General features: G+C 48.3%; 2 protein-coding genes across 2 annotated transcripts; one reads left to right on the top strand and one right to left on the bottom strand.

Moving 5' to 3' along the window:
- The first annotated feature begins 229 nt into the window (after nt 1-229).
- On the top strand, nt 230-8,552 carry DNAJB13 (DnaJ heat shock protein family (Hsp40) member B13). Its single transcript, XM_066620818.1, has 8 exons — nt 230-297; nt 3,170-3,273; nt 4,640-4,801; nt 5,893-6,050; nt 6,302-6,415; nt 6,915-7,028; nt 7,516-7,592; nt 8,399-8,552. Exons 1-8 carry the CDS (start codon nt 230-232, stop codon nt 8,550-8,552), a joined length of 951 nt encoding a protein of 316 aa, XP_066476915.1.
- Nucleotides 8,553-10,640: 2,088 nt separating this feature from the next.
- Nucleotides 10,641-20,254, bottom strand: LOC136644135 (dicarboxylate carrier SLC25A8). The gene is made up of 7 exons (XM_066619704.1): nt 20,173-20,254; nt 18,653-18,885; nt 16,844-17,051; nt 15,031-15,225; nt 14,056-14,157; nt 13,163-13,343; nt 10,641-12,064 (listed from the first exon to the last, which is right to left on the bottom strand). The coding sequence occupies exons 2-7, from the start codon at nt 18,776-18,778 to the stop codon at nt 11,950-11,952; spliced, it is 927 nt and encodes a 308-aa protein (XP_066475801.1). The 5' UTR covers nt 18,779-18,885; nt 20,173-20,254; the 3' UTR covers nt 10,641-11,949.
- Between the last annotated feature and the right edge of the window lie 507 nt (nt 20,255-20,761).

Genomic DNA, 20,761 nt, shown 5'->3' with positions numbered 1-20,761 from the left:
GCATGAGATTGCAGGAGCAGGCAGGCACCCCCTCCGCCCCTCTGTGCTCTTGCAAGGGGGAGGGTGAGTGTGCAGTGGAAGGTTGAGGGCCCCTGAACTGCAGAAGCTCCTGGGTGGGGAGAACTACGGATCCCACAATGCACCTCGCCCGGCTGGGGGCTGGGCCGGACGGCGTCCCTAGCAACGGGAGGCTGGGCTGGGTCTGGGTGAAAAGCATCCTGCATCCACCATGGGGCAGGACTACTACGCGGTGCTGGACCTCACCCGCAGTGCCAAGGATGCCGACATCAAGAAGGCGTGAGCTGCGGGTGGGGGGGGGGGGCTCAGAAACAAAAGCCCTGAATGCACACGTGTCTTGTGCAACGTGTGCACGCGTTACCCATGCGTGTTTGCGTGCACGTGTGTGTTGACACGTGTCTGGCTGCTTCTGGGCTTTGCATTCTGTGTGGCTGTGCAAATAAGTATTTATTGTGGAAACTTCTGTCTGGACCTCCACAAGAGGTCACAACTGGAGCACTTAAGGCTGCAACCCTATTGCGTTTACTGACAGATAGGCAGTTAGGTTTATAATTTATACTCGCCTTTCTACCCCACTAAGGGCGCTCAAGGCGGCTTACAAATAAAACAATAAAACAGTACCAAAATATTGATAGTATATATAAAACCATAAAACACCCTATTGGATCCCGATTAAAACACATTCATTTAAAATTTATGAATTATTATTATCCCATTAATATCCTATTCATAAAAAATTATGAACTATTATTATTATCCTATTATCCTGATAAACACTCTCTGCAAGTACCTGGAGCCTCTTTAGTGCAACTTGGGCAAACAACTTTCCTACAAGGCTAAGGAGAGAGATGCCACGGTAGTTGTTGCAGTCACCCCTGTCGCCTTTGTTCTTGTACAGCGTGATGATGTTTGCATCCCTCATGTCCTGAGGTACTCCACCTTCTCTCCAGCAGAGACAGAGGATTTCATGCAGCTCAGTGACGATGATCTCTTTGCAGCACTTTAGGACTTCAGCAGGGTTGCTGTCTTTTCCAGGTGCCTTGCCAAAGGCAAGGGAGTCCAGGGCCATGTGAAGTTCTTCTAGGGTTGGTTCACTGTCAAGCTCCTCCAGCACAGGCAGGCACTCAATGTTGTCCAGCGCTTCTTCAGTGACTACATTTTCTCTGGAATATAGCTCAGAGTAGTGCTGCACCCAGCGTTCCATCTGCTGCGCCCAATCCTGGATGACCTCGCCTGTTGCAGACTTCAGAGGGCAATTTTCTTCTGTGTTGGACCTAGGGCCTGCTTGATACCGTCACACATCCCCTTGATGTTGCCCGTGTCAGCTGCTATCTGTATCTGGGAGCAGAGCTGGAGCCAGTAGTCTCCATGCGTGTAAGGAACTCAACTTACAAAGTTGAGTTACAACTTACAACTCAACTTACAACTCAACTTACTCAACAACAACAAAGTCTCAACAACAACAAAGTCTCAAAGCGCCCTACAGGTAGACCACAGCTGTGATACAAGGACATCTGCAAGAGGGATCTGAAGGCCTTAGGAGTGGACCTCAACAAGTGGGAAACCCTGGCCTCTGAGCGGCCCGCTTGGAGGCAGGCTGTGCAGCATGGCCTTTCCCAGTTTGAAGAGACACTTGGCCAACAGACTGAGGCAAAGAGGTAAAGAAGGAAGGCCCATAGCCAGGGAGACAGACCAGGGACAGAGTGCACTTGCTCCCAGTGTGGAAGGGATTGTCACTCCCAAATCGGCCTTTGCAGCCACACTAGACGCTGTTCCAGAACCACCATTCAGTGCGCGATACCATAGTCTTTCGAGACTGAAGGTTGCCAACTAATAGGATATTATCTATTATAAGAATAATAGGATAATATAATAGGATAACTACCATATAATGGGATAATTTTTTCAGTCATAGGCTGGTAATATTATTTCCTGGGCTATCCTGGGAGTAAGCCCCATTGAATTCAGTTAGACTTACTCCTGAGTAGATGTGCATAGGGTTGGGTTGTCAAGTAGTTCACACAAAGGCAGTTTTCAGGAGCACGGCAATAAAGTCACAAGCAGTGGCGTGGCTAGAGGGGGTGCAAAGCACTAAGTTTTGCAGGGAGCCTCACCATGCCATGCAAGTGGCCCCTCTCCCTCCCCTTCGGAGTCATTCCGGGCAGGGGAGCGAAATGGAGGCGTATGCCTGGCTCCGAAGGGGAGGGGGACTGCTTGTACAGCACCTGCAAAACTTAGTGCTTTGCATCCCCTCTAGCTACGCCACTGGTCACAAGTAGGATGAAAACCAAGCAGAGCCACAAATTGTAACTCAGAAGCCTGAAGGAACTGATAGCTCTGCACTCTAAAGCTCTTCAAAGGCTCCTGTGCCTGGACCCTTTGGCTCTCTCTGGGCAAAGGAATGACATGATGGGGGTACCACTGTCTGTCTCAATGCAAAAAGAGTCAATTCTCACATCTCCATACAAATGTGTAGTCGAGAGAGAGCAAAGGTCCAGGCAGGGCCGCTGAGGACAATTTTATCAGGGGGTGCAAAGTTTCTTTAGGGCCCCTTCCCTTCTCCATGGGACCAGAATTCCATTTGATCACTGGATCATAATTTCTACAAATTGCAATATATAAAACTATGTAGGTTTAAAAAATGTAGAATGCATGTTCTTAACACAATATATTCAAATATTTTCTGAGATCCCAGGAAATTTTGGTTCCCCTCCTTTGGCTCCTGGGCTGCTCTTTTGACCAGAAGTCAGTGTCCATCTGCCCCCCCCCCCCAGCCTCTTCTCATGGGCCCTGGTGAGATAAGAAAATGTAGGATCCCAGGACATTTCTGGGCCCTCTCCTTTGCCTCCTGGGCCCCCTTTTTGACCCTGGGCCCTGGTATAAATTACCCCCTGCACCCCCCCCATGGGGGGGCACAATCCTACTCATGCTCATTTGGAAAAAAGTCCCACTGTGTTCAATGGGGTTACTCCTAGGCAAGTGTGCATAGGATTGCAGCCTTGGTAATTAATGGTTTCAGGCCTCTTTAAAAAACATTAAATTTACATGTTTGGGGAGAAAGAAAAGGACATTCAGAGAGAGAGAGAGAGAGAGAGCGAGAGAGAGAGAGCGTGCGTGGCACAAAAAGCCAGTCTTCTGCTGTGTTTTGCAGGTATAGGAAACTTGCTCTGAAGTACCACCCTCATAAAAACAAGGAGCCCTGGGCACGTGAGAAGTTCAAGCAGCTTGCAGAAGCCTACGATGTCTTGAGTGATCGTAAGTAGGATGCAGGGTTGTTGGCTCTTGAGTTCTGTGCTCTTTGAGAAGATCTGTAAAACTGAAGTTCTGGTTCAGTATAGACAGAATATTAGGGCAGTGGGCATCACGCAACTGTCAGGGTTCCAACAAATGCATATCTCACAAATGTGGGCTAAAATAATTGCTTTGGATGTTTCCAGAAAGTTTAGAGAGAAAAAACTGCCCTAGCCATGTCATTCAGCAGTATCCAGTACACAGAATCCCTTTTCTTTCACAATCTGAACACTACATGCTCAATTATGTAGGCTCATAAGGTGGGAGTGTGCCTGTGTGCGTTCTAAACTGTGTACAGTTATGTGAGAGGAAATGTCTGTGTACATATCTGTGCCAAAAGAGGAGGAAGACGACAATTAGTTTGAGGAGGGGGAGAATAGAAGAAGGCACAGGGAAAGGCCAAGATGGTGTGGGTCTGAGTGTGTATGTGCATAGACAGACTGGTAGCTCTGCCTCTCCCCTTTCCCATGATGTGATCTCTGTCAGCCCCCAACTTGCCTGCAACACATTTTTGTGCGAAAAAACCTACCCCTGACCAACATGCCTGTTGCCTCTTTGTCCTTTTGGCCAATTCTATGCTTGGGATCATTAGAAAAGGTATTGAGAACAAAAGAAAAGGTTTTGAGAACAAAACGGCTAATATTATAATGCCGTTGTACAAATCGATGGTAAGGCCACACCTGGAGTATTGTGTCCAGTTCTGGTCGCCACATCTCAAAAAAGACATAGTGGAAATGGAAAAGGTGCAAAAGAGAGCGACTAAGATGATTACGGGGCTGGGGCACCTTCCTTATGAGGAAAGGCTACGGCGTTTGGGCCTCTTCAGCCTAGAAAAGAGGCGCCTGAGGGGGGACATGATTGAAACATACAAAATTATGCAGGGGATGGACAGAGTGGATAGGGAAATGCTCTTTACACTCTCACATAACACCAGAACCAGGGGACATCCACTAAAATTGAGTGTTGGGAGAGTTAGAACAGACAAAAGAAAATATTTCTTTACTCAGCGTGTGGTTGCTCTGTGGAACTCCTTGCCACAGGATGTGGTGATGGCGTCTGGCCTGGATGCCTTTAAAAGGGGATTGGACATGTTTCTGGAGGAAAAAGCCATTATGGGTTACAAGCCATGATGTATATGTGCAACCTCCTGATTTCAGAAATGGGTTATGTCAGAATGCCAGATGCAAGGGAGGGCACCAGGATGAGGTCTCTTGTTATCTGGTGTACTCCCTGGGGCATTTGGTGGGCCGCTGTGAGATACAGAAAGCTGGACTAGATGGGCCTTTGGCCTGATACAGCAGGGCTCTTCTTATTTTCTTATGTTCTTTAGCTGTGAAGAAGGGGATTTATGATAAATTTGCAGAAGAGGGCCTCAAAGGCGGGATCCCTTTGGAATTTGGGGCTGACACCCCCTGGACAGAAGGCTATGTGTTCCACGGCAATCCTGACAAGGTGTTCCATGAATTCTTTGGAGGCGACAATCCCTTTTCTGGTAGGTCCCAGTGCCGTATTTGGACAGAATCCCTTTTGTCTTGACTATTCCCTCCTGGTGATGACTCCCCACCCAGAGCCTTCTCTATGGTGTGACAGGCAGGAGGTGCTGCAGCTGTGTTCAGCATCCTGATGAGGCAGGGTGTATGCTCAGAGCAGACGCTGCTGTCAAGTATGGGCAAATACACAAAGCAGCCTTCTCCCAAGCCACAGTCTTTCCTAGCTCTACTACCTGAGATCCTTTTAACTTGAGGTCTGGAACTAAACCTGGGGCAGAAATGGGATGCCTGTGCATGCAGATGCAGCTGTTGTTGGCTTTAACTCTCCTGCCCTGCCCCAGCATCAACTGGAATATTTTGGGCCAAAAGAATCACCCCCTACACACTTGCGCACACCAGACCCCTGGATTTGAATCCCTTCAGGATGGAGAACCTCTCCAGTCCACACAAGAAGTGTCTTAGTCAGTGGGGAAGAGGCCTGAAGACCAAGCAGTCCTAGCAGAGCAGGCACCTAAAGTGTCCAGATGAAGGTGGGTGGTGCTCTTGCCCTCTCTAGGGTGCACATCTGAGTGAGGGCCACCTTCTCGCATCCACCCCCTCTGTGAAGTCAGTGGAGAGTCCTGACTTCAGACACCAACAGGCTGAACCATGTTCTGTTTTTTCAGCAGTGACTCCCGAATTCCATCACTCTCTCCCACAAGGTACCTCCCAGTCCTGCTCTGTCTCTTTAGGCAGTTGGGAAAGGCCTGCCAGGCTTTCTGCGGCCTCAGAGCTTATTGCATGTGTCTCCTTCTGCCTTATATTAGTCTTACATATTTTACGATGAAGTCTTGGGTGTCTGCTTAATTTTTCTTGCTGGCATTTCTTGTGGTTTGTTTTGCTGGTTTTTTGAGACCCTGGTGTGTTAGCATGGTGCAAAAGGCAGGACTCTTTGTTCCCCCCACAGTGGCATTTCCTCTGCTTTTTGCCCAGGGCTGCCCAGGGTGCTGCATCCTCCAGCCTTTGCTGCTTTGTAGAAAGACATTTTTGGGTAAAGCTAATTTTGTAAAGTTTTTAAAACTTCTCCCCTGTGACGGACTTTTTCTTTGCTTAGAGTTCTACACTTCAGAAGGGGGCGAAATTAACATGGCCTTTGGGGGGCTACGAGGACGGGGGGTGAAGAAGCAGGACCCGCCCATTGAGCGAGATCTCTACCTTTCGCTGGAAGACCTGTTTTATGGCTGCACCAAAAAAATCAAGATTTCACGCAGGGTAAGTCAAGAAGTTCCATGTGGGGCTGGAGTGGCTTCCCAGCCATAGTAAGGCGAGTGGGGTGGTAGTTGATGTGTAGAAGAGCCTCGCACATTAATGGAACCAGGTGAGTAATAATGTTGAGAACAGAGAGCTTGTTAGCATTTTATATAGGTTTAGATTTCATTCTTCTCTAGATTAAGTGATCCTGAGATGCAGTCTCTTCGACCAGCCACTGGGTGCTTGCATGCCTTGTTTCTAACCCCACTCAGGTGATGAATGATGATGGCCATGCTTCTACCATTAAAGATAAGATTCTGACTATTGATGTGCAGCCAGGGTGGAAACAAGGGACCAGGATCACTTTTGAAAAGGAAGGAGACCAGGTAATGTGTTGTGGGACTTCTGAGGTCTGTCGCTGGCTCTGGTCATTGGGAACATTCAATATCTGCTGTTACAAACAACTTTCTACTGCAGGGTTGACTTACATAAGCTGTTGGCCCAAGTTTGCTGCTGGACCAAGCCTGGCACCAGCGCGCAGAACCCTCAGGCAGCTACTGAGTCCTCGTCCCCAGGCTGATCCGTAGCACTGATATTGGCCCTCTGCTTGGTGGCTACTGTAACAAAACAGTGTTAGAGGAGACATTGCTGAATTTTGTTGTTCTTTTTAATAATTTAAGCTGCACCAAAACTATGTGCAGTACACTGAAGAGGGGCAAGTCCATCCTTAAAACCAACAAGCACTTGCACACACACTACTTCTCTACCTGAGTGGTCAGGAGAGGGGAAGAAAGTTGCAGCCTCCTCCGCAAACCTGCTGAGAACCCCAGCTCCAAGCATGTGTGAACTACTGCTTGGGTTCATGAATGTCCTTTATTCTTTTAGGGTCCCAACATCATCCCAGCTGATATCATCTTCGTTGTCAGGGAGAAGCTCCACCCCAGATTTAAAAGAGAGGATGACAACCTGATCTATGTGGCCAGCATCCCACTGGGAAAGGTAACAAAGGCACCAAATTGTGCCTCCCAGGACCTATATTTCGGATACTTCTCACTAACAAGCCATTACATATGGTTACATATTGCATTAAGGAGCAATACTTAATGCAATACTTAATTTTTACTGCCTTGCTAGTGCCTTTGGGTTTGACATAACCAGCTGCTAGAACTCCAATGCTGCCTTTCTTGTAAGAGGCCCTCTTGCTCAAACTGAGCTAGACCAGCAGATCCTTTGTCATGGCTCATGAATGGGCCATGAGCTTAGAATTTCCACCTGCAGCATCTCTGGCTGAGTTACTGTTCTGGCCTCAGCACCTTCCAATCAAGAGACTCACAAGAGTGTCGGTAATTCTTATTCTTACTGTACTTGCCCTAAAGCAATCTGTTTTCTGTGGAAATCAAGCAGGTTTCCCTTCCCAGCATGCTTCGGCTAACAGAAGCTTGGGAAGCAGCTCGCCAACCTCAGTCTTTTATATTCTGCCCTGCAGGCTCTGATTGGGTGCACAGTGGATGTGAGAACCCTGGACGAGAGGCTGCTCAACATTCCCATCAATGACATTGTCCAGTAAGTGCTGCGGTTCTCAGCCTGGCTCCTGTGAAGTGTGAGGAAGAGCCAAAGCACTACCCCAGCCCAATTCATGGGACTGCAGCTAATAGTTCAAGTGGTGCAAAGTTCAGCACACCTGTAAGTTTAGAAGGCAGCATGTCCATCACAGAGGAAGGGGAGCGATCTTGCTTGTTCCTCCATCTGCCAGACCAGGGGTCTCCAAACCCTGGCTGGGGGCCAGATGCGGCCTGCGGCAAGCCTCTATCCAGCCTGCAGCCAGTCTCTGATCCCCTGAGAGCCCAGTTGGCCCAGTTGACCAAACACAACCAGAGTTGTGCTTGTGGGGTGGGGCAATGGGGTTCCATTTAAGTGTGTGTGCTTTATTTCTTGGGCTGTGTTGGTGCTTGGAGAAATCCTGGACATTTGAGCCCATTCATTCGTTCATTTCAGTCAGTCATCTAAGTTCCATCTCCAATGTATTTATTTAAATTTTATATTTTATTGTTTTTCTGGCCCTTGACACCGTGCCAGATATTTGATGTGGCCCTTCGGCAGAGAAGTTTGGAGACTCCTTTGCCAGACTTTTAGTGTGGGAGGCCTCCAATAGTACAGAGATGTTTTTAGGGTAGCTTGCTTAGGACTGCTTTTGTCTCTAGACAGTAGGATGCACGGGTTGGGAAGAGGCACTGCTGTCCTTTTTCTGCCCCTAGCATTGCAGTTGCATTCAGAGCCTAGACGTTCTCCTAACAGGGGTTGCTTTGGAATTTTAGTAATTTTATTCCATCTTTCTACAGTATCACAATGCCTTTGGCTTGCCTTTACAGCCCCAAGTACTTCAAGGTGGTGACAGGAGAAGGCATGCCTCTGTCCAAGAACCCATCTTGCAAGGGAGACCTCATCATGTATTTTGACATCATCTTCCCTCAAAGACTCACCCCCGCCAAGAAGGCTCTCCTGCAGGAGGCCCTCTTGACATGAGGGGGGCAGCCTTTTGCAGAACAAAATAAAAGTCTCAGTATTTGTCTAGAATGATTCTGACTTCTTACATGTAATGAAAACGGACCCTTGTGCTTTGTGGTATTCCTAGTTAGAATGTTTATACATGACCTTGATCATCCACCTAATAAGATGGTTTCCTGTCTCAAATTTATATGCTAAAAGACAGAGATATACCAGCATTTAAGGATTTTAAGTTTGAACAAGTAGGGCTTCCATCTGCTAAATAAGAAACCTGGCCCTTGAATCCATTTTTGCCTGACACACAGGTGTACACATTTGATCTGTTGCATACGTGCAACTTTGGGCAGAAATGGCTTTAAAAAGGTGCCTCTTTGCTCACTTGGCAGTGATAGCAGCCATGACTAAGGGCTAAGCACACTCTGGAGCCAATCCTACTTTGTCACAGACAGTTCATTAACTGAGAATATTTATATACTGCTTTTTCAACAAAAGGTAGTTCACATGCCAAAATCAATACATCAATGACAGCCATTGGAAGAGATGTTGTGCTGAAGAGGGCCAGTAGCTCTTCTCCTGCTAAATATAAAACATCAGTTTATAAGGTGCCTCTTTGCCCAGTCAGCAGGGGTTATACAACCACTACCGGTTCTGGTCAGGAAGGTGCACCCAAAAGATGCATCCCGGCAGCTCAACAGGACCCATATGAGCATCTGTTCACCAAGGCCATATCCACATACAGCTCACCCCTACGAGATCAGGACACTGGCCTCCTCTCAAGCCAAACCTCTGTGGCTTGCCAAAGACAAGACCATCAGCAGGAAGGTGGTTTCAGTGATCAAATGGAAAAACCACTACTCTAGTAATGTTTAACACACAATGGCTGCCCAACAGCATAACTGCTACATCTGGCCACATGTTTCCCATAGTAGTTGAATTCCACAAATGCAATCAAGATCCTTCCAGAAGAGAGCATAAGGCAAGGGCCCCAATCCATCTAAAAAGGAGTAGGACAAGTGTGTTATTGCATTCCACAAAGCACTGGAGCTAATCTAGACAGAGTAGGGCAGAGAGTCCAGTTCTTACACACAAGAAATGTGGGATATGACTACCTAGAGAAGGAAAAAAAAAAAGGCTACACAAATGAGGTTTCAGCTTTATTAAAAAACAGACATGTGCAAAGTTGTTTTAAAAAAGAAATCACAGCAGCTTTTGACCATCACAAATAGCTTCACAAAAACACTCAACAGGCCCACAGGTACATTTTCTCATTAAGATAAGCACAAGAATACCAGTAGTTAAGATAAAGTCCTGCAGAAGTTGTTAAGTGGTGCTCTCAGGCTGGGAATGTGAAACAGAAGAGACTCCCCAACAAGGACTATCAGGGCTGCCAGACTACATCCCCAGAGAAGCTCCCATGACTTTTAAAATAGCTCTGTGGCCCAGAAGGAGGGTTCTGCTACTGTTCCCCTGCCTCTCTCCCCAAGAGAAGACTGATGGAGCCAGGAAAGCAGCAAAGCAGGGGAAATCTCTGGCAGCTTGGGGACTGTCAGTGAGGAGGCTACCACTTGGCAAACAGATTATACAGTATCTGTAGTCCTGGCCACATCAGGACTTCTTTAGGCTTAAGAGAGCAGGGGCTTTATGCAACACTGTCTGGCCTGCTGCCTAGTATAAGGGGGACAACTTGTGCCATTGTAAAGTAGTGCCTGAGAGCTAGGGGGATGCTTAACTTGAGGGAAATTGCAAAAGGCAATGTCTGAACGGGGGTGGGGGTTGGACAACATCAGTGCTGAAATAGACAATAACGCAGGAGCTGAAAGAAAATTTCAAGAGAGACATCACTTTCCAGGGAATATACACAAGTTTGTCCCACCTTGCATCATACAGACTTCTGGAACAGTACAGAAGCCTGCAGCATGCAGTTCCAGAGGGATGGGTATAGATGCCCAAGCAACAATCTCTGCCTCAAACTACTTTCAACACTGAAAAGAGCAACTGTCTCCAGCCAGAGAATGCATATATTGCCCAAAGCTATACTTAAACAAATGCCCATTACTAGGGGGTTCTCAAACCCCCCCCCCTTATGATCTCCTAGCTTGGGCAGGCATTTAGCTAAGGAGATGGGCTAGCACTCTATCGTGCTTGCTCTTCCTCTGTAACATTAAAATTGAGTTTTATTTTTAAAACATGGTTTTGTCTACTCTTAATAGCTTGACATAGTAGCAGAATAGTCTGCTTTAATATTGTTCTCTGCTCAGAGTCTTGCTGGAATTTGAGGTTTAGAATGCCACAAAATTGTCTTATCTTTGAAATAAATCAACTGCAACTAGATTCACAGAGTCCAGAGCTCACAGTGACCTTTAGGCTGGCATGTGGCCAGAGTTTAGCCCAGAGTTTCTAAACAGATGTCTGTGGCTTTGCTGCACTGACTTCAGAGTGATGGAAGTGGTACAGCAATAGAAATGTATACAGAGCAGAGGTACTTGAGGGATGCACAGGAGAAATCCAAGGCAAGGGGCCAGTTTTGCCAGTTATCCAGCAAGACTGCCAGTCCCAAAATGGAGACCACCTTGTCAGCCAGTTTTTAGGAACTGTTTGCTATTTAGCCATAATCAACAGGCCAAACTAGTAGAATTGAGTCCATCACCAAGTGTGGGGCAAAAACTAAGCAAATTATGGGGGGGAAGAGACCAGTCATTCCCCTGTTAGTGGGACTCAGAAGCTGGAAGTAAACCATGTCAGGAACAAAACCTGCTTTTATAAAGGGGGAGTTCTGAGTGTACCTGCATTGGGAAGATTCTGCTCTGCCTCTCCCTCCTGTGCTTAACTTGGGGGAGGGGGTGGCTTTAGAGGCAAGGGGCAGGACCCAAGCTGGCTTTTGCAGCTGCTGCCACCATCTAGCTGCTCTCAGAACTACTTCATGACTGCCTCTGCTAAGCACAATACCAGCCTTTTCCCTGGGAGAGGAGTGATTAGCCAACTAATACTTCTGACAGTCTTGATTAGAGCACCTCAAGTAACAATATTCAGGCACAGACAGACAGAAAGGCTGGATGGGCAACTGCATAAAGTCCTGCCGGGAGGGGGGGGGTTGAGCCTCAGGGTCTAAATTCTTCAGAAATTAAAGCACCCCCATCCAATGGGCAGGGAAAGGGAATCTGGGGAAACTGACCATAACACATGAAAATAATCACATAAGACAACAGCCTAGTACATCCTACAGGGAATGGTCCAGGACATTGCAAAGGACCTGTTAAAGTCAGCTTTTATCCAGAAGTCCAACTACAAACCAACATTTTAAAAAAATTTACATCTTGGGAAGGTTCTACACAGAGGTAGAGTACAGAAGTGGGGGAGGCAAATTAGACCATAGAGTTTTGCATACAAGGTCTGTCAACCACGCCCATCAGCTGGCTCAGAAGGGGGCCTCCCACGATCCCCGGGCAGCCATCATGGCACGTTTCAGCTGCTCATAAGTCACAAACATCACCACGTTCCAGGATCCCAGTCGCAGAAACGAAGGCGTAAAGCTGAGAAGAGAGCAGCTCACATTAGAAGCGGCCAAAAGGAGACACCTTCTGAAAGCAACACGGCAGGGAGTCCAGCTACATATGCAGCCCAGGCAGGAAATGGGTGATAATTTTCAACAGGCACCTATGAAGTTGCGTCTAGTCTCAGGGGTGCTTCCCAGCATCTTCATTGCCACTGCACCTGACAACAGCATGCACCTTCCAGCTATTTCTGGTGACCCAAGCCATACTTCCTCCCTCCCAATATTTAAACTTGGGTCACACAATCAACTGGCAGGTTCAGGATAGAAAGGAAAAAATACTCTAACAGACTATTAACTTAAGTAGAGTACTGCTATAGGACATAGTTATGTCAGAAGAGAAGTCTATCAAAAAGTATTAGGCATTCTTGTTGGCAACCTTCAATCTCGAAAGACTATGGTATCGCGCTCTGACTGTTGGCCAAGTGTCTCTTCAAACTGGGAAAGGCCATGCTGCACAGCCTGCCTCCAAGCGGGCCGCTCAGAGGCCAGGGTTTCCCACTTGTTGAGGTCCACTCCTAAGGCCTTCAGATCCCTCTTGCAGATGTCCTTGTATCGCAGCTGTGGTCTACCTGTAGGGCGCTTTCCTTGCACAAGTTCTCCATAGAGGAGATCCTTTGGGATCCAGCCCATATTAGCCATAATAGCTAAATATAACCCCCATGTGCAGGGGCAGTATTCCTCAAAGTACCAGATGGAACCAAGACAGACACTAGGGGTATGCCACCACATTCCTGCCCTTGCAAGTGAGCTTCCCAGATACCTCTGGCTAGCTGCTGCTGGAAACAGGATATTACAACCTTCTCTGAAGAAGCTGAGATAAGTATACAGGGGTTACCCAATTTTAGCCCACAATAGCCCAGCCAGGTAGGTTATGCTGAGAAATAGTCACTGGGCCATTATTCATGGCTGGGCAGGGATTCAAACCCAGTCTCCCTTGTCCTAAATTGCTATGCCATACTGGTGTTCTGCAGTGGATATGTGGGTGTGGGGAACTGGAATAAGTTAACTGGTTAGGCTTCCTTGCAGCCTTGCACTTTGCAGAGACCCTCTAGCGATGTCAGGGACCGATGCTTACCCTTTGTAAAAAGCCAGGGGCCCCTCCTTTCGGAGCATGGTGAGGGCACAGTTCACGGCACTTCTGTATTGACCAGGGGCAGAGTTCATGTATCTGGTCTTCACTACATCAACGGGGGAGGCAATGACGGTGGTGCAGAAACCAGCACCAAATGCAGAGGTGAAGTGGCAGGGAAGGTTATCTGCAGGAAGGGGGGAAAAAAGCAAGAGCGATGGTCAGGCACGCGGCTAGTCCATCAGTAAGGGCACTGGATGCAGGTTGCATCTGCAGGAGATTGTGAGGGACCCAAGGGGCAGTGCCTTTCACTGAGACTGCCACTGCCTTGGCATTTTTTGGTAGTGGAGAGATGGCAGGACAGAGATAGCATCAAGTGGCGTTCTGGGTTACACCACCCTAGTCAGGCAGACCTGTTATCAAAATCACAGCCAGTAGTGTAGGCACCTGGCTAACACAACTGTCTCTGCTGCCCGAATACTTTGTTCACAGCTGAAATTCTATCCTTGTGATCCCCATGCTAAGTAGCTCCAAGAGTACCGCTAGGCCTGATATTGGCAGGCAGCTGAGAAACCCACAAGCCTTCACCTTCAACTGTGACATGGCTCACTTGCTAGAGCCACCTGCTCTGCAGATGTTATTTCAGCAGAGATGTGCCAAACATGCACACACATGGGAATATGAAGCCACTCCAATCTACTGTCCATGCTGCAGCAAACAAAGCCTTCAGGCCCCTTCAGCAGATGCCTCAGTTCTGCGGCTGAGCACAGGTTTCAATTTCCAACCCTTCAACTCTCTGAACTTTAGGGATAGGGCAGGCTAGAAATCTGATTCTGGGCACAAGCACACACTTTACTGGAGAGAGAGCGAGAGCGCACAGTTTCACAACTCATCCTGACCTGTCATGAGGTTGTATTTCAGTAGTGTGTCCTTGATCAGGTCATAGGTCACCAATTCAGTGCAATTCACAAGGGCATTCCGGGTTATGTTGGGGGAAGTTCCTAAAAGGAGGAAAAAGGAGTCACAGATGTTTAAAAGTCAGAATTAGCCAGGCTGGCTTCAAAGAGGACCCTCTCCAGCCAGAGACCCTCTGCAGTCACTAGAACAGGATTCATGTTTACAAGATCAGTCACTGGTTCAGCTCAGACTTCTGACAAGTCACGCAGGACTGCTTCACTTGGCATCCTGGCAAGACTTTCCTGCTGCTTCTTCCTTGCTGGAAACTGTTTGTCTTTGCAGAATGTGAGGGAATATATAGGACACATGGAGCAGATTCAAAATCTGACTGAGGGCTGGACTACAAGATAAATTCAGCGCATCTTTAATCTCCATGACTGGGATGATCCGGGGCTTTTTTAGAAAATCAAAATGCTTCCACAAATACTCCAATCCAGGTGAAGAGCACAGCATGGAGTAGTTCACCATTCTCCTGCTGAAAACTGCCACTATCAGCTAAAAATAGCCACTTCAGAGGTAAATAGCCCAGGGGGAGATTATAAGCAAGCAAGCAGCACTGGAGAATAGAAAGGTTATCCCCCTTGCTTACACTATGGCCCCAAACTAAACAGGACCACACTAGGGCTGCTTTTGATTGAAAGACATGGAGAATGCGACATCTGGGATTCCCCTGTGCATTTCAGATCTCTCCTTTCCATGGTAAAGATGACTTGGGCTTTCAACACATCTTCCCCCTCCCTGAACCTGGCCAGATCTGGCTCTCCCAAGCCCAGAACCAGAGTCCTCTCTCTGGTCCTGCATATTTAAATCAACTTCTTAATCTGTCATAGAGCTCACTGAAGACACAAAAAAATCTCAGGTCTGGCTAGTCTTATGTGCCAAGCAAAGATTTGGGGGCCTGCTGCTTTGCTACCAACCTTTCCAGAGGCCTCTGAACCCTTCCTCCCTGGCGATCGTCCGGTAGGCATCCAGTGTCCCCTGGTACCGCCTGCCAGCCTCTGCCCGGGCTTGGGCCTGGAACCTCACCTTCACCACATCAGTGGGCTGGGCAACAGCCACTGCCATTGCTCCAGTGGTGCAGCCGGCAAGGAGCCGACTGCCGATGCCAGCATCTGTCAAGGTCAGTAAGAGACACGGCGGTCTGGTTAGAGAGAAACTGCCACAGCCGTAAGCTTCTTGCACCACAAGATTCACCAGGGAGCCCTTCACTGCTATGATGAGCCAGTGACAATGCTCAGATTGCAAAGGTGGGCTCAGCTCTCCTGTGCTGCAGTCCTGATCAGACTCCCCCCACAGCTGCTTTTTGCAGGGACAGGAACAGAGAGATGGTATTTCCAGCTGGCCTCACACATGCCTGTTAGATCCCAAAGCTTTTCCCAGTGCCAGAAAAGCATCAAAGCTGGACCAGGGCAGCTTCTCCAAGTAGCATTTCAACCTAAAGGGCACCCTCTCTGGTCCTCGCTCACCCTGGGACTCTGAGAAGGGCCTGATACGAGAACCACAACCATGGCGGTTCTGTGGCAGGAAGGGGTCCTTCAGCAAGAGGCCAAAACCCAGGAAACTCTTCCACCCGGGGCAGTGGCAATGAACTGCTGAGCTGGATTTCTGGAAGCGTGGAGGCAGGTGGGGTGAGCCAGCCAAGTTTCAATCTTTGCCCCTTCCCAAGACAGTAGAAGCAAAATTATGCCAGTGGCTCCTTTCAAGGTTTACAACAGGACAAAGTTCCAGTCCGCTCAGCACCCCCACTCACAGCAACTTCTGGTTTCTAAGGTACTGTTCAAGGTTAGGGTTGGCATCCATCTGATCTCCCCGACATGGGCAAGCAGCAGACTCCACTCCTGGCTGAACTAGACAGACCCTCAGTGGGTAGTTCAGGAGTGCCATGTGAATTTATCAGGGCACCATCTCCTGAGGACTACAGCTCACTCATCAACCTGCAAAGTGGCTTGTGACCCTAGAATTCTCTCTTGGCTCTTCACAGCTAGAGAATAGTCAGGTCTGTGGCTCACAGGATACTGGGCTAGCTCCTGATATGACCCAGCAAGCTCATTTTTATGCTTTTAGATCAAAGTGGCTTTTTTCTGAAATTGTTAAGGGGAAAACCAGAGACTAGGCTCATTTACAGGAAGACCCCTAGCTTGATGCAGGTTCCCCCTCCCCCAGTTTTCAGACCGAAAGCCATTTCAGTTCAAGGCCTCAACTGTCAAAGGTGCCTCTGAACATATGCCGAGTGTCACCTCTTCCTGCCATGTAATCACAGCCAACCCACATGTCTGACTAAGTGGGAGGGATTTCTAGGACTGTAAGCACAGCTCCCACAGCTCCATCAGGGGCCTTGCTCCAAGCATCATCCTCCTTTAAAAGAGGTAGGTGGCAACAAAAACAGGCAGGTCTTCTCACTTGTAGCACCTCAATAGGGGAACCCCCAGCTTCTGCCCCCTTGTTCAGTGCCTTCCTTGAGTATCTTTGGAACACTGTTAAAGCACTGCTGTTGTTCAAGTGTTTAATGGCTTCCAGGACCTTTGTCTGTCCTTTCTTACTAGGTCTGATCCAGTTTGAGGTTTTGATGCAAGGTCTTGCTGCATTTGTATGACAAGGCGCTACTGGCACTTTAACTGCTTGCATAGATTTTTATGTCTTATCTCATCAGTGGCCGCAGGACCAAAGGTGCTGGCAGAATACATGCATTTAAACACCTCTCAGCCTCCTGGCATTTAACCACCAACTTACGCTCTGACCCCTTTGTGTAGAACTGCTTCACTGAATCATACAGCCCAATGCGAACCGAGGCAAAACTCATCTGGCGCTGCAGACCGGCCACCAGGCCACTGTAGAGGCTGGTGGGCCCTTCATTCTTCACCATGGTAGCCATGGTGCCAAAGACTCCCCGGTACTGCGCTGCCTTGGCTGTCACTGCCATCTTGCTCTCGCCTTGGATCTACACAGGAGAGAACAAAGCATGTACAAAGGCCTTTCTAAACAATCCGGGGCCCAGCCTGGTCCAGCTCACTAAACCAGCCCAATAGGGATTTGTGCGGGAAAGCAACCCAGATTTCACCCAGGAGGGGGAAGAAACTTCCTGTGTCTCCTGTGCACCAGTGTTAAAACACAAAGTGGTAGATGGAGAAAACAAGCCAGGGAGAAGAATTCACAGAGCATGCATTAAGGGAAGAATTATGTTTACTTGCCCAGAGAAAAGCAAGGTTTGATGGGGGGGTTGCTGTCATGGTTCTGGTTGGTTGTAGATATCCCTTGCCAGTAACTAGCCACAGCTTGAAGCCGCACTCAAGGGTTAAACAACCCCTCCCAGTTATTGATTAAGGCAAGGCCGCAGGCTCAAGCTGTTCTCAAAGTCAGTCTTCCTTCCATTTATGCGGCAGAGACTACACAGTTCAGAGAGCTTCCTTTCAATGAGACTGTTTTACTATCTCCTCAATGCTATTAAGCCTGGATGTCCCAAGGCCTGTTTAAGGATGGAAGACAGCCCAATATATCTGCTGAGATTCTCTAGGTCAGCAATTTCCAACATTTTCCTTCTTGCGGCCCAGGCTCTGGGACCCTCACCTCTTGCAATGCCACTTCTAGGAGACTCTTCCAGGTTCTGCAGCTCTTTCTAGGGCAATTATCTGTAGCAATGAATTGGCTGTCCCTCTGCTGGCTTTGTGGAGAATCCATCATTACAGACAGCTGCCAGAGAAAAGGAGTTGCAGAACCTAGTTTTCCAGTGGTTTTCAACCGCTGCGCTCCAAACTCCCACGGCACATCTGTGGACCCTTCACAGCACACCAGGGTGCTGCAGCGCTAGTGATCAAAGCAGGGTTTTGTTCCCTTTTCAACTCCTTAATGGCAGCATCCGAAGACTCAGTGCAGCATTCCCCTGTGGCCCAGCATTCTCCTTTCAGCAGTGCCCTCCAAGAAGGGCATTAAGGCAGCAGCTGTCCCATCTGGTCCAAGGAACTCGGTCTTCAGATGTGTACCAGAATGCTCACAGCAATGCCGCATACATGGCGTTGTGGGTTTGTAATTGTCTATTTTGTGTTATACGTTTCATCCAAGAAATGTTAAGTTTTTATAGTGTTCACCACCACCAAGGGGACCTTCTGGTGGAAAGGTGATGTACAAGAATTCTACACTTTTCAGTGGACAGTAAATTCCCCCACATCTAGAAGTATGCATCCACCCTCATGTGCAAAAAGTGACACAAGAATTAGTCACTGGAACATGCTAGCTGTACCCCAGTTGCAACTGATAATACATGCCACCTGTTGAATCAAACCAATGAATTCAGGCTCCACAATTCCAATTCCACTCAACCAATTCCATATAAGATTAATGCAGTTCTCTAGCAGGGATACTAATGCAGCAAGCCCTGCAGCATGTCTCCCCCTAGTTCAAGGAAGGGGGAGAAGTCAGGGGGACAGCGCAGAGTTCATTTACTGTACCTCAATACAGCAGAGTTGCAAAGCTGCAAGCCAGACACAAAGCAATGATGCACACAAATACATGGCAGCTGCAGGACCAGTATCTACAAGGGCTCACCTGCAGCCGCACTTTGGCAGTGTCCAGGGGGAAGGTGATCAGATCCGCAATGCAGGCAGCAGTACCAGCTCCAACAAACTTCACTGCAGCCGTTGGAGGGACATCAGTAGGCTTGAATCCAACCATTTTTTCCGCTTCACGCAGGTTTGGAGGAGGAGGTCAAGGACTCTGGAGCAGCCAAGAAGACTGCTGGGTACTAATGTAGCAAAAGGACACAATTGTGAACTCTGCCCCTGTCTGGGGGGGGGGGAGGAAAAAAGACAACCCCCATTACAACCCTGATATATGCATAGGTTTAGCCAACACTGACACCCCACCCCACATACACACAACCTGAAGAAATACACCAACCACCATCTACACTCAGACCTTGATCTAAACTTTGGAAAAACAAAACAAAAACAGATTTGTCAAGACTATTTGACAAAAACCCATGGTACACCCAGCATCCCCCTGGATGCTACTACCAGTACAGAAGGTTGGAGCCAGTTGAAGGGGCCCTCACCTAGCACTCAACTTAACATGGAACATGCAATATCCAGCTTTGGAAGACATCATGTGGCAGTAACTGGTCTTGTGGGAGAGGAGGTCTCTTTGATATATATTGGTCCTGGTGACCTGCCAGGTGTCGCTCTGGGGCCACAATGTCTCTCCGCCCCCCCATTTTTAGACCCTGCAGGTTGCCACAGTTCACAAATGGAGCAGTTTATACCCATGGCCTCGGACATGCTCCACTCAGCATGGGGCTAACCATTGCAGTTCCTTTCCAGTCACCTCTATTTCCTTTTGCTCAAAGCAGACGCTCCCCACCCCACAGGTTCAAGCCCTGTTAAGTCACAGAACTGTTGCCCAGCAACCGAGGCTGGATCCTTCAAAGTGGATACCGTACAATTTTGTTCCAATTGGCTGCTGCCGAGCACTGGTCAGCAAAGCCCCCCATTGGTGTGACCTTTGTCTTGTGAGAGTGCCCCGCCAGCTTGTGACAGCAGCACAAGTGCCAGCTTGTGACAGCAGCTGCCACTACGCAACACAATGCTCCCCACCACTGCCCAGTAATCCAGGGCCCACAGGAATGCTTCCCAGGCAACTGCGGGGGAGCAGACTGGTTCCTTCCCCAGTGCTATTTCACAATCTCTGTCCTCCAGTGGGAGTCCTGCCCAGTGTCCAGCATTGGAGGTGAGGCATCTAAGAACTGTTAGATAGTGCACAGGCTCAGTTTCCCCTAATGCTACTTGCAAACCTTAAGTGTCCTGCCTCCTTCTTCAGAGTTGGGCATTGCAGCATCCAGGAATTGCAAGTTAATGCAGGGGGAAAGAGAAAGAACAGGCAGCTTCCCCCCCCCCCCCCCACTGCCTGGTCTTGAAGCCATCAGGACCAGAAACTTTTTTTAAAAAAAAGATACCAATCTGAATTCTGCACTCTGCTTGTGTAGATCTGCAGCAAATTCATAGCCTTGACTGCACTATATTGGCCTCCCCAGAACTGTTATTCAAACCCAAGCCTCAAAAATTCACTGTTACCTTATTCAGGTATGTCAGGATGCTGGCAGTTTGATCAGGATTCTCTAAAGGTATCCCGTTTGACAAGTTTCTTCAACACCTCCAAGGTCTGACTCCTTTTATTTTCCATAGAAAGAGGGACTGAAAGATGACACCTAATAATCATACTATTTATCCTGCAGAGACAAAAGGGGGGGGGTGAGAGATACACACAGAGAGGAGATCTGAATGTGGGGCTGCAGTTCTCAGGTCTTTCTTCCAAGGATGAACACAGCGAGGCCCAGGCAAACTGCCAGGGCCTCTCTGGTCCTCCTACACATCGATTTGCATGAGAAGCCAGAGTGCTTGCACAGGTAATAAGGTCCAGCTCTCCTCAAAGACAAAACCAGTTCAGACCGGCACAAGCAGAGGAAAATGGGGGCATCTCCAAGGAGCAGCACATCACCCAGACAAGGAAAAGCCTGATCTGCCTCCAGATAAAGGCTGCTTAGGTGAACCTTGCAACTAGAAACTACAGAACAAGTTAGAGCAGGAGGTCCCAAGTGGGTGGATAATCCTCCTTGTGGTAGCCCCACTTTTGCAAGAGGCTTCCCAGAAATCTGTTGCACCT

This window comes from Tiliqua scincoides, chromosome 3 (genome assembly GCF_035046505.1).
Source record: "Tiliqua scincoides isolate rTilSci1 chromosome 3, rTilSci1.hap2, whole genome shotgun sequence".
Taxonomy (NCBI): domain Eukaryota; kingdom Metazoa; phylum Chordata; class Lepidosauria; order Squamata; family Scincidae; genus Tiliqua; species Tiliqua scincoides.
This window is presented reverse-complemented; position numbering and strand designations above follow the sequence as displayed.

Excerpts from the sequence above, each read along its gene's own strand:
- DNAJB13 (XM_066620818.1), top strand. The coding sequence starts at position 230 with ATGGGGCAGGACTACTACGCGGTGCTGGACCTCACCCGCAGTGCCAAG. Across the intron at positions 6,416-6,914 it reads TTGAAAAGGAAGGAGACCAG|GGTCCCAACATCATCCCAGC; the intron begins GTAATGTGTTGT and ends TTATTCTTTTAG. Across the intron at positions 7,029-7,515 it reads CCAGCATCCCACTGGGAAAG|GCTCTGATTGGGTGCACAGT; the intron begins GTAACAAAGGCA and ends TCTGCCCTGCAG.
- LOC136644135 (XM_066619704.1), bottom strand. The coding sequence starts at position 18,778 with ATGGTTGGATTCAAGCCTACTGATGTCCCTCCAACGGCTGCAGTGAAG. Across the intron at positions 14,158-15,030 it reads GTTCAGAGGCCTCTGGAAAG|GAACTTCCCCCAACATAACC; the intron begins GTTGGTAGCAAA and ends TCCTCCTTTTAG. Across the intron at positions 13,344-14,055 it reads GAAATACAACCTCATGACAG|ATAACCTTCCCTGCCACTTC; the intron begins GTCAGGATGAGT and ends CCCTTCCTGCAG.